At 36.4% G+C, this 15,493-nt stretch overlaps 1 protein-coding gene across 2 annotated transcripts in view; it reads right to left on the reverse strand.

Annotated features, from left to right (window-relative positions):
• LOC127877360 (hyaluronan mediated motility receptor-like) overlaps positions 1-15,493 on the reverse strand; it is a 73,919-nt gene that overhangs the window by 23,571 nt on the left and 34,855 nt on the right. For both annotated transcript variants that reach the window (XM_052423111.1, XM_052423110.1), the window contains exons 11-13: positions 8,404-9,347; positions 7,134-7,530; positions 6,714-6,839 (exon numbers count right to left, since the gene is read on the reverse strand). In XM_052423111.1, the coding sequence (XP_052279071.1) occupies positions 6,714-6,839; positions 7,134-7,530; positions 8,404-9,347 (1,467 nt within the window). The remainder of the gene's footprint in view (positions 1-6,713; positions 6,840-7,133; positions 7,531-8,403; positions 9,348-15,493) is intronic.

The raw sequence follows: 15,493 nt of genomic DNA on the forward strand, positions 1-15,493 counted from the left end.
AGTCTTCTACAAGAAATTGAGGAGGCTTTCAGCTGCCATCCTGTGTTCAGCGCCTTTCAGATCCTCGACCCTCGGATGCTTCCTCAAGAACCAGATATTTTGGCTGAATATAGCACGGTTAGCAAATTGCGGCTTGCACTTTAATATACAAATGTATGATGAAGACAGTTACTTAACAGATTTATCTCACAATAATTAAAGTCATGGATGCCTTTAAAAAATATGTAAATCTGGTAATAAAGTTACTGTTACTTAATTTCACTTGAATATTTGTTGCTTAAAAGGCTTATTTTGTTTTAACACATTTGTAGCAGCTCTTTGAGCCTTTGGTGCAGCACTATGCTGTTGCCAAAGAAGAAAAGTTCAAGGGCCACACAACCCAGGCTCCACCAGACATAGACTTCCCAAAACTACTCCGTGCAGAGTACAGAAGCTTCAAACATCAGATGTACATGTTGAGGTATTTTTGTTTACCGTACATTCGCGGCCATAAGTCTACCTCGGCCATAAGTCGAGGGGTATAATGTGGCTAGAAAAACTTGTTTTTTGCCTTGACTCTGCCATAAGTCGGGGGGTAAATTTCCTCAATATCTCGGACATGTTTAAGTGACGTTTTAGTCATGGTTCTGAGGGCTTCTGTACCGGCAGTTGACATTTTTTGGGATATTAATAATAAGAATATATTTAAAACGAAACATTCAACGTTTCAATGATTTATTATCACGAAAAATATATTATATTGTTCAAAATCATAATAACATATCATTGATTATTTCGAACTTAATATATTTTTCACAAATCAAAATTAGTATCCCATTTAACGTAATAACTTTCAGTGTTTATATTATGAGCAGATATTTTTGTATTCAAATGTAAGTGCTATTGATGTGAAAATTCGGTAAAATCTTGAACGCAGAAATTCATTATATGGTCAAAATAATTGTAACTTGCTCTCAAATAATCAACAACGCTTTCGCCATTATGCGTGAAACACGTGAATTTACCAACAATCGCATCGCTCGCTATTCGACTGTTATACATATTCGTAAATCACGAGATACCCGAGGAATATTTTCTGCATTCTGGAAAAACGTCTTATCTGATAATACTAAGCAGATGATCCAAAGTAATTGTGTATTTGATATGTCCAATTACACTTTTTAATAATCCAGGGTGAGTGCGTAATATTATTATAATCAAACAATGAATGAAATCTTCACTAAGATAAGATCTATTTATTTACGAAACGATTATGCATTAACTGTGGGACAGTTGTGAATAAATCAACGAAACCACACCTTCATCCAATCAAAAAATATATCATGTGAAGTTGAACAATAGCGATTGGTTAAAGGCATATCCAACTATCAAGTAATTATTTTTGATTGGTCAGAAGTAGTTTGTAGTAGAACCGTTGTGCATATCATTAACGGATAACTATTTTAGGCGTGACTCAATAAAGACACAATTGATCGAAAGGATGCCAACACTACACTTTACACTTTGATCTTAGTCAAAGGCCGAGAAGCGATAATTGGTGGCATAAAGACACCTGCACCTGTTGACAGTTTGTATTTACACGGATTAACTTTAAATGGGTACAAGTGTCAGCAGTCGATTTACTATTGTTCTTAGCAGACAACGGGCGATGTATCAATAGACAAATTGCTATGTATAATTTTCACCACTTTACCGCATGTCACAAATGTTTAATATTTTCGAAGTTATTTTTACATGTTTTTATTTGGAATTATTACGAAGATTAATGAATTAAAAACCAATGTAAACAGGAGTATTTTGTTATCGGCGGACATTTAAGTAAAAGACGAGTCGGCCTTACCGTAAACAAAGACCTATAGATTACATTCTATTCTATAGGTCTTTGCCGTAAACAGTCATCATTCCTCCGCTTCAGAGATTTATTACTTAAAAAAAACGGCACAGAAATATGTTTTTTTATTTAGTACCTCATCCATAAGTCGAGTTGACTTTTAAAGTCAATTTTGGCAGCGTTTTTAGGTCGACTTATGGCTGCAAATTTACGGTAGTTAGGAGCACAAAACATTCCTAGCTTTGTTTCTTACTTGTTGTTATTCAAGTTGAAACAGGAGATTACCAAGCAAAATGGTCCCCTACCAGTGAAACTCCACCATTGTCAGTATTTTTTTAATTATATATTTGTTGCCATAGCAACCAGAATTTTTGACGTAGGCACAAAATGAAATAACGTGCATAATCTCCATATTGCCATCTATCCATGTTTCAAGTTTCATGAAAAAATATTAAGAACTTTGAAAGTTATCGCAGGATCCAGAAAAGTGTGACTGACTGACAGACAGACCGAGTGCAAACCATAAGTCCCCTCCGGTTTCACCGGTAGGGGACAATAATCAGTTATTCTTTTAACTATAATTTTGTGGAGGTTTTTGAAATCATCAAGGAATTTCGAGAACAATGTATAAGTCAAAAAGTAGTTGGGTATTAAAATATTAAATTCCAGGGAATTAATTTCCTCTCATTTATAAGCTTGTACAGCTGATGTGTATTGTTCCAGCTAGTACAGCAGCTGTAGAAAGAGGTTTCAGCGTCATGAACTTACTCTGCACTCCAAAGAGGAGCACATTCCTGCAAACCAAGCTATCGTGACTGATGATGATTGCTTTGGAAGGGCCAGAAACCTTCCAAAATGATGATCTTGAGCTCCTCTGCAACAAATTCCGAGACATGAAAGAGAGGAGAATTAGTTTGTGAGAACTTAAAGACCTCCGGTTCAGAAGCTGATGCCACATATGCAATTGTTATTGTCTTGTTACTTTGACATTGTGGTTAAGAAATGTTGAATACTGACACTGTGTTTGTTTATATTTTATTAACATAGGCATGGTAATGTACACTTATTACAAATATTCATGATATTTTGTAAAATTGTTATAATATGATTACAAAATAACTATTATTTACCAGTTAACAGCTTCTTTGAAATATAAGAAACACTATTTACATGCGATTTTTTTCCCCAATTTAGCCAGTTTTGCGATTATTTTTTTTTTCCAAAATGGGATTTTTTACGACGCAAAATTCCCAAAATTCCAGTGTGGCGTTTTTTACAAAATGGAGCGGAAAAAGCCTGTAATATAAAATATATTTTTATAAACAACTGGTAGAAAGATGAGTTGCAGATAATTGGTCAGTAACCACATTTTAACTTACTCTTTTGACTTGTTAATTCCTCTCAGCTCAATTCAACAGTGAAAACTGCCCATAATATCACTTTAATTAAGAAACCAACTATTTCTGAAATCAAAAGTAGGTCTTTCACTCGATGTACTATATTTCGGATATGTTAAAATTCGGACATATACAGATAGTGATATTTATGTGTTGATTTGTTGTATACCGGTATAGTTTGTAAAAATATGTTTTGTGTTATATCAGAAAACAAGAATGGATGGTGGCAATTATCCTGGGCCTTTCTGTCAAGAAATAGATGTGAACAAGATGTGTTTGTGAAACACAATGTCCCCCTATATGACGTTTGACCTTGTAGGATGACCTTGACCTTGTGAAGGATGACCTTGACCTTTCACCACTCAAAATGTGCAGCTCTATGAGATACACATGCATGCCAAATATCAAGTTGCTATCTTCAATATTGCAAAAGAATTCATAAAATAAGCGATTTGGGCCACATATATTTGACCTCTGACCTTCAAGGATGACCTTGACCTTTCACCACTCAAAATGTGCAGCTCCATGAGATGCACATGCATGCCAAATATCAAGTTGCTATCTTCAATATTGCAAAAGTATTTATAAAATAAGCGATTTGGGCCACATATATTTGACCTCTGACCTTGAAGGATGACCTTGACCTTTCACCACTCAAAATGTGCAGCTCCATGAGATACACATGCATGCCAAATATCAAGCTGCTATCTTTAATATTGCAAAAGTATTCATAAAATGAGCGATTTTGGCCACATATATTTGACCTCTGACCTTGAAGGATGACCTTGACCTTTCACCACTCAAAATGTGCAGCTCCATGAGATACACATGCATTCCAAATATCAAGTTGCTATCTTCAATATAGAAAAAGTTATTGCAAAATGTTAAAGTTGGAGCAAACAGACAGACAGACCAACAGACAGGGCAAAAACAATATGTCCCCCACTACTATAGTGGGGGACATAAAAATATTCATTAAATTGAACCTGACAATCAACCACCACAGCTAATTAACAGAAAACCTTTCAACAAAGGTGTTGTTTTAGAATTTGTGAAATTTGATAATCAACAGAAGTTGATGTATATCATGTCCCAATGACCAAATGTAACTGTTTAACAATTTGAATTGAAATACTTTATCTTCTGATGTTTTATTTATTTTTCCTTTCACATGATGTATATTTGTTTGATTCTACTAAGTTTTAATAAATATAAATTCTGAAACATTTATGCAGCATACTGTTACATTATTGTTAACGTTATTATTTTATGTTGGTTATCTGGATTATATAAATATTAAGCTGATTAGGGCTTATGAAGGTACTTATTAATATTTATGTATTAACATACTTCTCAAAGTAATAACAAGAGCTGTCACCATAGGATGACCTATAAACGCTTGGTAGAAGTTAAGAGATTTTTTCGAAACCTAAACGCAGATTTCAAAACCTAAACGCGGACCCTAAGTTCAATGTCAAAGTAACAGGGGTCAAAATTTGTGTGGATATAGAAAGGCCTTGTCCATATACACATGCATGCCAAAAGTATTAATAAAATCTGATCATAAATAAAGAAGTTATGGCAATTTAACTAAAATTTATTATATTTGATGTTTGAAAGCAATAGCTTTGATACTTTAGAAGTCAAGTGGATCTAAACACAAAATTTAACAAAATATTCAGTTACTAAGACAAAAAAGGGCCATAATTCTTACAAAATGCTTGAAACAGTTGTCTGCTCTTTTATAGATTGGGGTCATGTTGGTAAAGAAGTTTGCAAAATATGAAAGCAATATATCAAGGGACATTGACAATATTTGAGGTGGTAGCAAACTTTAACATAGATTTATCAATAATATGCATATTCTTAATGGAACAAGACTATTGCCAAGCAATATATGTCCCCTACCAGCTCCACCATTGTCAGAAATTCCACGTCCAATGTCCATAATGCCATCCATCTATGTTTAAAGTTGCATGAAAAAATATGAAGAACTTTTAAAGTTATCGCAGGATCCAGAAAACCACCATTTTCAGCAGTATTTCTAGTCCATTTGTTGCCATAGCAACCAGAATTTTTGACGTTGGCACAAAATGAAATAACGTTCATAATGTCCATATTGCCATCTATCCATGTTTCAAGTTTCATGAAAAAATATGAAGAACTTTTCAAGTTATCGCAGGATCCAGAAAAGTGAGACAGACAGACAGACTCACAGACAGACACACAGAGCGAAAAACCACAAGTTCCCTCCGGTGAAACCGGTAGGGGACAAAAAGGGCCATAATTCTTACAAAATGCTTGATACAGTTGTATGCTCTTGTTTATAGATTGGGGTCATGTTGGTTAAGAATTTGCAAAATATGAAAGCAATATGTCAAGGGACATTGAAAATATTTGAGGTGGAACGCAAACTTTAACATAGATTTATCAATAATATGCATATTCTAAGTGAAAAAAGGGACATAATTCTTACAAAATGCTTGATACAGTTGTCTTCTCTTGTTTGTAGGTTGGGGTCATGTTGGTGAAAAAGTATGCAAAATATTAAGGCAATATGTCAAGGGACATTGAAAATATTTGAGGTGGTACACAAACTTTTACATAGATTTATCAATAATATGCATATTCTAAGTGAAAAAAGGGCCATAATTCTTACAAAAAGCTTGATACAGTTGTCTGCTCTTGTTTGTAGGTTAGGGGTCATGTTGGTAAGGAAGTATGCAAAATATTAAAGCAATATGTGAAGGGACATTGGAAATATTTGGGGTGGTACGCAAACTTTAACATTTGCACGCTTACGCCGACGCCGGGGATGAGTAGGATAGCTCCACTATATATATTTCATATATAATAGTCGAGCTAAAAATCACTGTGGTTGCTAAGTAAAAAGAACTTCATATCATAACATTTTTAAAATGAGTGCATATTTGGTCCCCCATCTTTTTTTTCCCCCTCATCCTATTGACGCCAACATTCGCCAATCTAATTACCAGTTTTTTCCTTCGGAAAACCTGTAAAAAAAACATCCAAGATTGAATGCCAGACGGATTGACGGACATCCAGTTTGACCCAAATATGCCACCATACTGAGGGCATAAAAATAGCAAACTCACAAATGCCTTTGAGAACGTGCATCATCTTATAAGACAGCCTTTTTCTGACCGTGCAAACATATCAGAAATGAAATAACCAAAAACATTGCCAAAAACAGATTTTGATTGGATGATTGTGAAAGGACAGGCAATGCCATCGCTTGTTAAATAAATGTCACTTGTACAATATGCTGCCTATGTAATATGCAGAGGTTTCAAAATAAGCTTTTATGGGATGCTCATATTTCATGCAGCAGAATCAGTTGTACCCTGCCAAACAGCCCCATTTTCCCCCCCACAAGTTTACACGACTGTCCGAAATGACTCCCGGATACAAGGATCTGCTTATCTTCGGAAAAGAATATAATGATAACAATAAGAACCCCTTACCTTTCACAAGACTGCTGGAGAGCCGTCAATTCTGATTGTACTCTAGACAGACATTCCTCTTTCTCTGCAATATTTGCCTTCAGTTGCTTGTGGTCTTCTTCCAATGTTTGGAGCTCTGTTAACTTACTGCAAATAGTTCAGTAGCAGACATGATGGGAGGACACATTTACATACATATACTAGTAAAAATGTTGATTGTCTTTTAAATGTAGATAAACCCTTCATGTTTGTTTGAATCCTTCTGTAAATGAAAATTAATTTACATTGCAGGCAAAACTAAAATGTTGAAATAAAAAAATTAAAGGGGAAAATTGCAATATTTGCAATTATTTCTCCAAAAACAACCACTTGCAAGGGTCCCAACTAAAAAAATAATTAAAAAAAGCATATTTGAAAGACCCAAATCGCCAGTTCTCATACCCCTGCAGCTGCTCCTGAACAGTCCTGAGGTGGCCAGCGTTGGAGAGCAGGTCAATGCCGTACTGTTCCATGTTCCTCTCTAGCTGAAGTCTCTCCTCCTGCACCCTCACCAGCTCCCTGTCACGCTCACCCAGCCGCGTCTCATAGTCCCCCTGCACCCTCACCAGCTCCCTGTCACGGTCACCCAGCCGTGTCTCATAGTCCCCCTGCACCCTCACCAGCTCCCTATCTCGCTCACCCAGCCGCGTCTCATAGTCCCCCTGTACCCTCACCAGCTCCCTGTCACGGTCACCCAGCAGCGTCTCATAGTCCCCCTGCACCCTCACCAGCTCCCTATCTCGCTCACCCAGCCGTGTCTCATAGTCTTCCTGCAGCTCTGTTTTCTCCATCTCCAGCACTGCCAATGGAAATAATTCTTCACAATAGAATTGTAAAAAATGTTCAAAAGTTTCACTTGCACAATACTTTTCTACTACATTCATTAAATACATAAATAACAAATGTTACAACAGCCGATGTTGCTTATTCTTGTCAGATTCATTTTATATGCCCATGTGAATTGTGGCAATTGGTTGTTATAACCTTGTTTGAAAGAAGTTGTTGGTAAACACAAACCGAAAATGTTAAGCACTGGATATAAAAAACAGTTTCAAGACAGTGATATATATAACTTGATCAATGTTCATGGTAGAATATTGATCCATCTTATACATAATTGTCTTTGGTAATATAAGTTCCTCAGCAGTAATAGAAATACAGAAGGTGCCATTTAAATTACAACATTTGGGAGGAAAATACCCTTCTAGTGTTGCATGTGACACCATACCACTTCAATTTCAAACAGATCTAGCACATTTTATGTTTTTAGAACCCTTTTGGCATTGGCAATATGGACATTATCAGCTGAAAGGAGGAGAAAGCAGTTCCCTGACAAATCCAGAGTGCCTACATTTGACCCTTCCTGACGAAACCCAAGCCCCTACCTTTGAACCTTCTCTAAACCCAAGCCCCTACCATTGAACTTTCCCTAAACCCAAGCCCCTACCTTTCAACCTTCCCCTAAACCCATGTCACTACCTTTGAACCTTCCCTAAACCCAATTCCCTATCTTTGACCTTTCCCTAAAGTTTAAACCCAAGTCCCTACCTTTGAACCTTCCCTAAACCAAAGCCCCTACCTTTGAACCTTCCCTAAACCCAAGCCCCAACCTTTGAACATTCCTTAACCCCAAGCCCCTACCTTTGACTCTTCCCTAAACCCAAGTCCCTACCTTTGACCCTTCCCTGCAGGGTAGCTATCTCCATGTCCAGTTCTGTCTTCTCCAGCTGCCATTCGTCAAGATCCTTACTGAGTTTCTCTCTCTGCTCAGTGAGTGCCCCGACCTGCTCACTAAGCTCAACAATCTTGCTCTGAGCTTCATCTCTTTCTGTCATGCTTTTTGTAGAGTACTCATCAAAATCGACCTGGAACTTTTCTAGTGTCGATTGAAGGGTTTCGTTCTCATTTTGAAGCACCGATACCTTGGTCTGGAATGTTTCACTCTCTTTCTCCAGAGTCACAACCCGATCATGCAAGCTGACAACAGCCTTGTCAGCTTCTGACTTAGTTTCCTCACACTCAGATTTCATGATCTTCATCTGAGCTTCAAGATGACCGATTTCCATGTGCAACTGAGACTTTTCGTACACCAAATCTCCCAGTTTATTCTTAAGCTGCACAAACTCTTCTTGCTCTTCCTTCAACTGATTGTTCAGAGCCTCTATCTGCTCTTCAGTGAAAGCTTTTTGGTCAACAATGTCACACTCTAGCAGTTTCACCTTGTTTTCAGACTCAGTCAATTCACCTTCCATCTTGGATTTCTCAAAAACTAATTCTTCCACTTGAATTAAGAACTGTTTTTTTTCTGCTTGCCATTCACTTTCAGCTACCTTTAACATATTTTTAAGCTGGCAGTTTTCCTCCTTTGTTTTACAAAGAAGCTCACTAGTTTCTTTCAAGGTTGCAGCTAGATCTTCATTTTCTGCCTGCAGTTCCACAATTCTCTCATGCAAACTTGATGTAGTTTCACAAACAATTGTTTCTCGGTCTTCAAGATATTTAATTTTAGCAGCACTGTCTTTACACGCTGTTTCGTGTACAAGCTTAAGTTCAGTAAATTGCTCTTGTAACGTAGATTTGCTCATCTGCAGTTCTTCAATATTTACTGTTAACTTCCTGTAAACAAACCATTGAAACAAACTTGATAAAACTTGAACTAAATGGCAATACAATTCAGTGGTGACATGCAAACTATTTTTAATTGTTACACATGTACAGAGTTTATTTTGGGTTACCGTAACCTTTCACAATCTCAAAAAGTTTATTTTCATTTTTTCCAAATGACTACATTCAATGAAGACTTTTTCAAGAGCCACTCGCCTTAAGGAGCAAGAGAGCCTGAAAATCCAATTGCACTGCAGTTTAATCGGCACAAGTTGCTTTTTTACATCTTAAAACATTAGTTCTGATCATAATGTGACAAATGATGTCGATCAATGTTGGCTAGTCTGTTGATCATGAACTTTTCCATTGTATTAATAATCAAACTATCAATGCAATAAAATATATAAATGGATTGATACAAACAAACTCAAATTAAATTCACAGAAAGAATATCTAAAGGACTTTTTTAATGTGTAAATCAGGGTTCGACAAATCCACTAGCCCGCTCGTAATTACGAGTAGAAATCGGCTAAGGACGAGTGAATATTCCAGCAGCACTCGTCCTGCAGGGCGAGTAGCATTTCTGGCCAAAAAGATTAAAATTTCAAGTTAAAACACATCTTTACCAAACAAACAAATTTTAATCGGCGATTTAAAAGTAACTGGATGTTGATTTCTCCACACTGCGATAAAATGAGTCCTGTTCCCGTTACGCGCTGATACCAGTATTCCGTGAATATATGTTATACAGTACGGTATACGGTCTTCTAATACTGCTAAACAATTCGTCTAATTTCTTCACATCTTTAGATTGAAAGAGTGGCTATTGGCAAGTTTTAATGGACGAAAATAACAAAGAGAAAACTGCCTTTTGTACGCACAGGCTTGTTTGAGTTTAACCAAATGCCTTTCGGACTCTCCAATGCTCCTAAAGTGTTATCATAATGATTGTGACCATGAGGACAAAATGAAAAACAAACAAGTGAAAGGTGTTTTAAAACAGTTTATTAGCTTTATTGAAGTTCATGAGTTAACAGTTCTATATGAAAACCAATAGAAATTCACAATAAAACATATTAGTTTCTGATTTATTGCAGTTTTTGAATAAATTGCAGGGCAAGTACATATTTCAGCACGGCAAGTGACAATTCTTAGCTACTTGCCCTGCAGGGCAAGTTGCTGAAAACAATTTTGTCAACCCCTGTAAATACTTAAATAATCAATTAGGGCTCAGCCTAGGTTCAAACTTGAGGGAGAAGTGACTTCTCCCTGAGCTGAAATTAGGGAGAAGTGAGGCCACTAGAAGGAGAAGTGATTTCTGTTGGGCGTTTAATAAAATCTTCGCTTGTTTTATACCCCTCATTACACCAAGCCTTAGTATCATCATCAATGACAAACAAATACTATTTTCAAATTCAATATATCCTTACATATTAAGTCACATAAATCAATTCATACAAATAAAACTTGTGATTTCCATGTGTATCAAATTAACAGTACTTTAATAATGCAATGACAATCCAAACCCTATTTACATCATAATGTATCAATAAATGATAATTAGTCAGTGATTTTTTTCACCCAATTGGGAACAGGTCCGGAACCAATGCCATTGGGAATTTTTCGCGTCATGAAATCACCAAATTGTGGTAAAACGAGTCTTAACAAAACACAATCTTAATGCATGGGACCAAAGACCTGTAGATTACATATAGTATATCTATTACTGTTTATCCGAATTGTATTCATATCCGAAATATGTACACTTGAGAATGCCTTACCTGTTTCATTTAATAATCCAAATTTTCCTTGTTGTTATCTGGTTTAACAAACCTTATTACACGTACATGTTTGTTAAATCCAGTTAATGCTTTCTCCATTATTGAATCACCATTAGTCTACTTCACTTGTAATTTGAATCGCCAGCTTTGAATTGAACGCGGGTTAAATGTTACAATAAATCTGCCATGTGCAATGTCGAAGGTCATGAGTCATGACATAGCAATTTTATTCTACTCGGATAATTTATATCTAATCGAGGAAATGTGTTTTCTCAATGTCTATTGTGTAGTATTAGGACTTGTTAGTATAAAAATGAACTGTGATTCCAGTTTATATAAGATGGGTGTTACTCGTAATTATCGGTGAATTAACAAACTGACAAAACTCGCTGGACTTTTACAGTAGTGGATCTACGTAATTAATAGACCTTTGATCATTTTTGTTTTTCTTTAATAATTTTTGCCGACTTCTTTAACCGTGCCGCCTGCCAAAAACATGTAATTATCGAATGGTCAATAAATTATCACGTAATCATTTGACAACCTTAAGCACGCGCAAAGAGGTTGCGGGATATAAAACAAGAGCACCGCCTTGCGGGTGCAGACCGCTCATCTATTTTCTTTTTAAAGGTGAAGGGACTCTCATTTTCAATCACAAAGGAGGGAGGAGTGGAGTGAAGAAGGGTGTATAGTGTGGGGTTGTGGACATTTATTACATTATCTTCCAAAAAAGCGAAAAAAAAAAAAAAAAAAAAAATCGGGGGGGGGGGGGGGGGGGGGGGGGGGTTTGGGTGCGATGGTTGGACGGTATTTCAAACATAACCGTTTTAAAAAAAAAATGGGGGGGGTATAGTGTGAGGGTGTGGTGATAATTTGTGAGATGATCTTAAAAAAAAAAAAAAAAAAAAAAAAAAAAAAAAAAATCAAAAAAACAAATTGGGGGGGGGGGGGGTGGGGGGGATGGGGGGGGGGTATAGTGTGAGGGTGTGGTGGTCATTTGTGAGATGATCTTAAAAAAAAAAAAAAAAAAAAAAAATAGGGGGGGGGAGGGGGAGGGGGGGAGGGCACGGGGGATGGTTTGGGTGAAGTCTATTGTGGTATGTCAGGTAGGAGTAGTTTCATCAAAGTATCAATCAAATCTAATCATAAATAAAGAAGTTATGGCAATTTTAGCAAAATTTAATAATTTGACCTTGAGAGTCAAGGTCATTCAAAGGTCAAAGTAAAATTCAAGTTGCCAGGTACAGTAACCTCATGATAGCATGTAAGTATTTGAAGTTTGAAAGCAATAGCCTTGATACTTCGAGTGGATCGAAACACAAAATTTAACCATATATTAAAAGTTACTAAGTCAAAAAAGGGCCATAATTCCATAACAATGACAACCAGAGTTATGCAACTTGTCCTTTTACTGTACCCTTATGATAGTTTGTGAGTGTTCCAAGTATGAAAGCAATATCTTTGATACTTTAGGGGTAAAGTGGACCAAAACATAAATCTTAACCAAATTTTAAATTTTCTAAGTATAAAGGGCCCATAATTCCGTCCAAATGCCAGTCAGAGCTACATAACTTTGCCTGCACCGTCCCCTTATGATAGTTCATAAATCTTGCAAGTATGAAAGCAATAGCTTTGATACTGTAGGAATAAAGTGGACCTAAACACAAAACTTAATCAAATTTTCAATTTTCTAAGTATAAAAAGGGCACATAATTCTGTCAAAATGCCAGTCAGAGTTACATTACTTTGCCTGCACAGTCCCCTTATGATAGTTAGTAAGTGTTGCAAGTATGAAAGCAATAGCTTTGATGCTTAAGGAATAAAATGGACCTAAACACAAAACTTAACCAAAATTGTCAATTTTCTAAGTATAAAAAGGGCACATAATTCTGTCAAAATGCATGCCAGAGTTATCTAACTTTGCCTGCCCAGTCCCCTCATGATAGTTAGTAAGTGTACCAAGTTTGAATGCAATAGCATTGATACTCACTGAGAAAAGTGGAACTAAACGCAAAACTTAACCAAAATTTTCAATTTTTTAAGTATAAAAAGGGCACATAATTGTGTCAAAATGCACGCCAGAGTTATCTAACTTTGCCTGCCCAGTCCCCTCATGATAGTAAGTAAGTGTACCAAGTTTGAATGCAATAGCATTGATACTTTCTGAGAAAAGTGGACCTAAACGCAAAACTTAACCGGACGCCGACGCCAACGCCAACGCCAACGCCGACGCCGACGCCGACGCCAAGGTGATGACAATAGCTCATAATTTTTTTTTCAAAAAATAGATGAGCTAATAAAGTCGTTTACGTATGGATACGGTAGGTAAAATTATGGAAATTAGCACTACAGTTTGCACTGGTGGGTTGTTAGTTTTCGTTTACATGTATATGGTTATGAATTAATGTCTGACAAAATAAATTGCACATCGACTGAATAATTAGTGTTTAAGAGTTTTGAAACACGAAACAAGTAAACAGTAGAACATACTAGAACAAGGGACAAAATTGTCACAAAACCAGGTTTTCATTGTGAAAAAAAATCTGATAAAGGGAGACAACTCAAACTGAACTTTTTAAATGAACAAACAAAATTAACACCCTTTGTAAGTTTGTTTTAAAATAAATCTATTTTTAGTCGTGGCGACCTTGACATTGGAGATATTGACGTGATTCTTTTGTGCGACACACCGTCCCATGATGGTGAACAAATGTGCCAAATGATTTTAAAATATCATAATGAATGACATAGTTATAGCCCAGACAAGCTCATTTATGGCTATTTTTTACCTTTGAACTCAAAGTGTGACCTTGACCTTGGAGATATCGACGTAATTATTTCGCGCGACACACCGTCCAATGATGGTGAACAAATGTGCCAAATGATTTTAAAATCTGACAATGAACGACATAGTTATGGCTCGGACAAGCTCATTTATGGCCATTTTTGACCTTTGAACTCAAAGTGTGACCTTGACCTTGGAGATATAGACGTAATTATTTCGCGCGACACACCGTCCAATGATGGTGAACAAATGTGCCAAATGATTTTAAAATCTGACAATGAACGACATAGTTATGGCCCGGACAAGCTTGTTCCGCCAGCCCGCCAGCCAGCCAGCCCGCCAGCCCGCCCACATTCGCCAATCTAATAACCAGTTTTTTCCTTCGGAAAACCTGGTTAATAAATTGTATTCATATTTACTGTTGGGAATGTGTTGCGCATGTAAACTTTTTTGAGCGTAAATACATGTCTATAACGACGTCATTTCATCGCTCAGGTAAACTATTGCATATGTATATACAATGCGCGCGTCTCATTGGTAACTATCGTTGTTAACGTACCACTTAACTCCGCCTGCAAGGCGTGTACTAATTTGGCTTGCAGAACAGAGAACTATCCAAACTGTCGGCGAAATGACACTTGCTATGATCTTTTTATCTAAACCGTTATTGTTTGAAGTGAATGCCCATGTATGCTAGTTGCCTGGATAAGCTTTCACAGCAGTCGATCTTTTGCTGTGATAATAAACTGATAACATAACAAGCGTCATCAGTGAATTTATGACATGTGTAATAGAGAATTTTTAGATGAAAAAGTTGAGAGAAAAAACTTCGATGTTGTAAAAAAAGAAGGCGAAGTCAACTTCTCCTTCATGTAATTTAAGGGCGACATTCTTATGTCTCGGGCGAAGATGTCGCCCACGTCGCCCTCACGGCCGAGCCCTGTCAATAAAGATTTTAAGCAGCATGTTACACACAATATTTGAGATTTTTTTCCTTGCTTGTGATATCATTGAAATCATCAACACAAAAGGGCAATTTCTTTGTGTACAATATCTAATTAGTTTGATATTTCTATTTCAATGGCAGGAGTATGGAGTTGGATTATTATTTTCAAACTGGAAAAAGCACTTGCCCGGCCAGTCGAGTATTTCCAACATTAAACTTCACTTTCAATTTCAAAAGGGGGCATTGAATTTTCTATGCCTGGACTGCCTAAATTTCCAATCAATAGTTTTCAAAAAGATTTTTTCAAAGTATTCGAAATAATTATATAAAATTCAAATTTTATGTTATATGCAAGGGAAATAAAACCTTTTTAACAGGGCTATAGATAACAAGCATATTTGCGTTTATACACAATTAAAATAACCAATAACATAATTAAATTCAAAATAAAGCGTACAAAAACGCAAATACAAATTAAACAAGATATGTGTTTGTCAGAAAGACAATGCCCCCTAATGCACCGCTTTTTTTATTTTCTTTTGACCTTGAAGAATGACCTTGACCTTTCACCACTCAAAATGTGCAGCTCCATGAGATACACATGCATGCCAAATATCAAGTTGCTATGTTCAATATTTCAAAAGTT

Source organism: Dreissena polymorpha, chromosome 4, assembly GCF_020536995.1.
Source record: "Dreissena polymorpha isolate Duluth1 chromosome 4, UMN_Dpol_1.0, whole genome shotgun sequence".
Lineage (NCBI taxonomy): Eukaryota > Metazoa > Mollusca > Bivalvia > Myida > Dreissenidae > Dreissena > Dreissena polymorpha.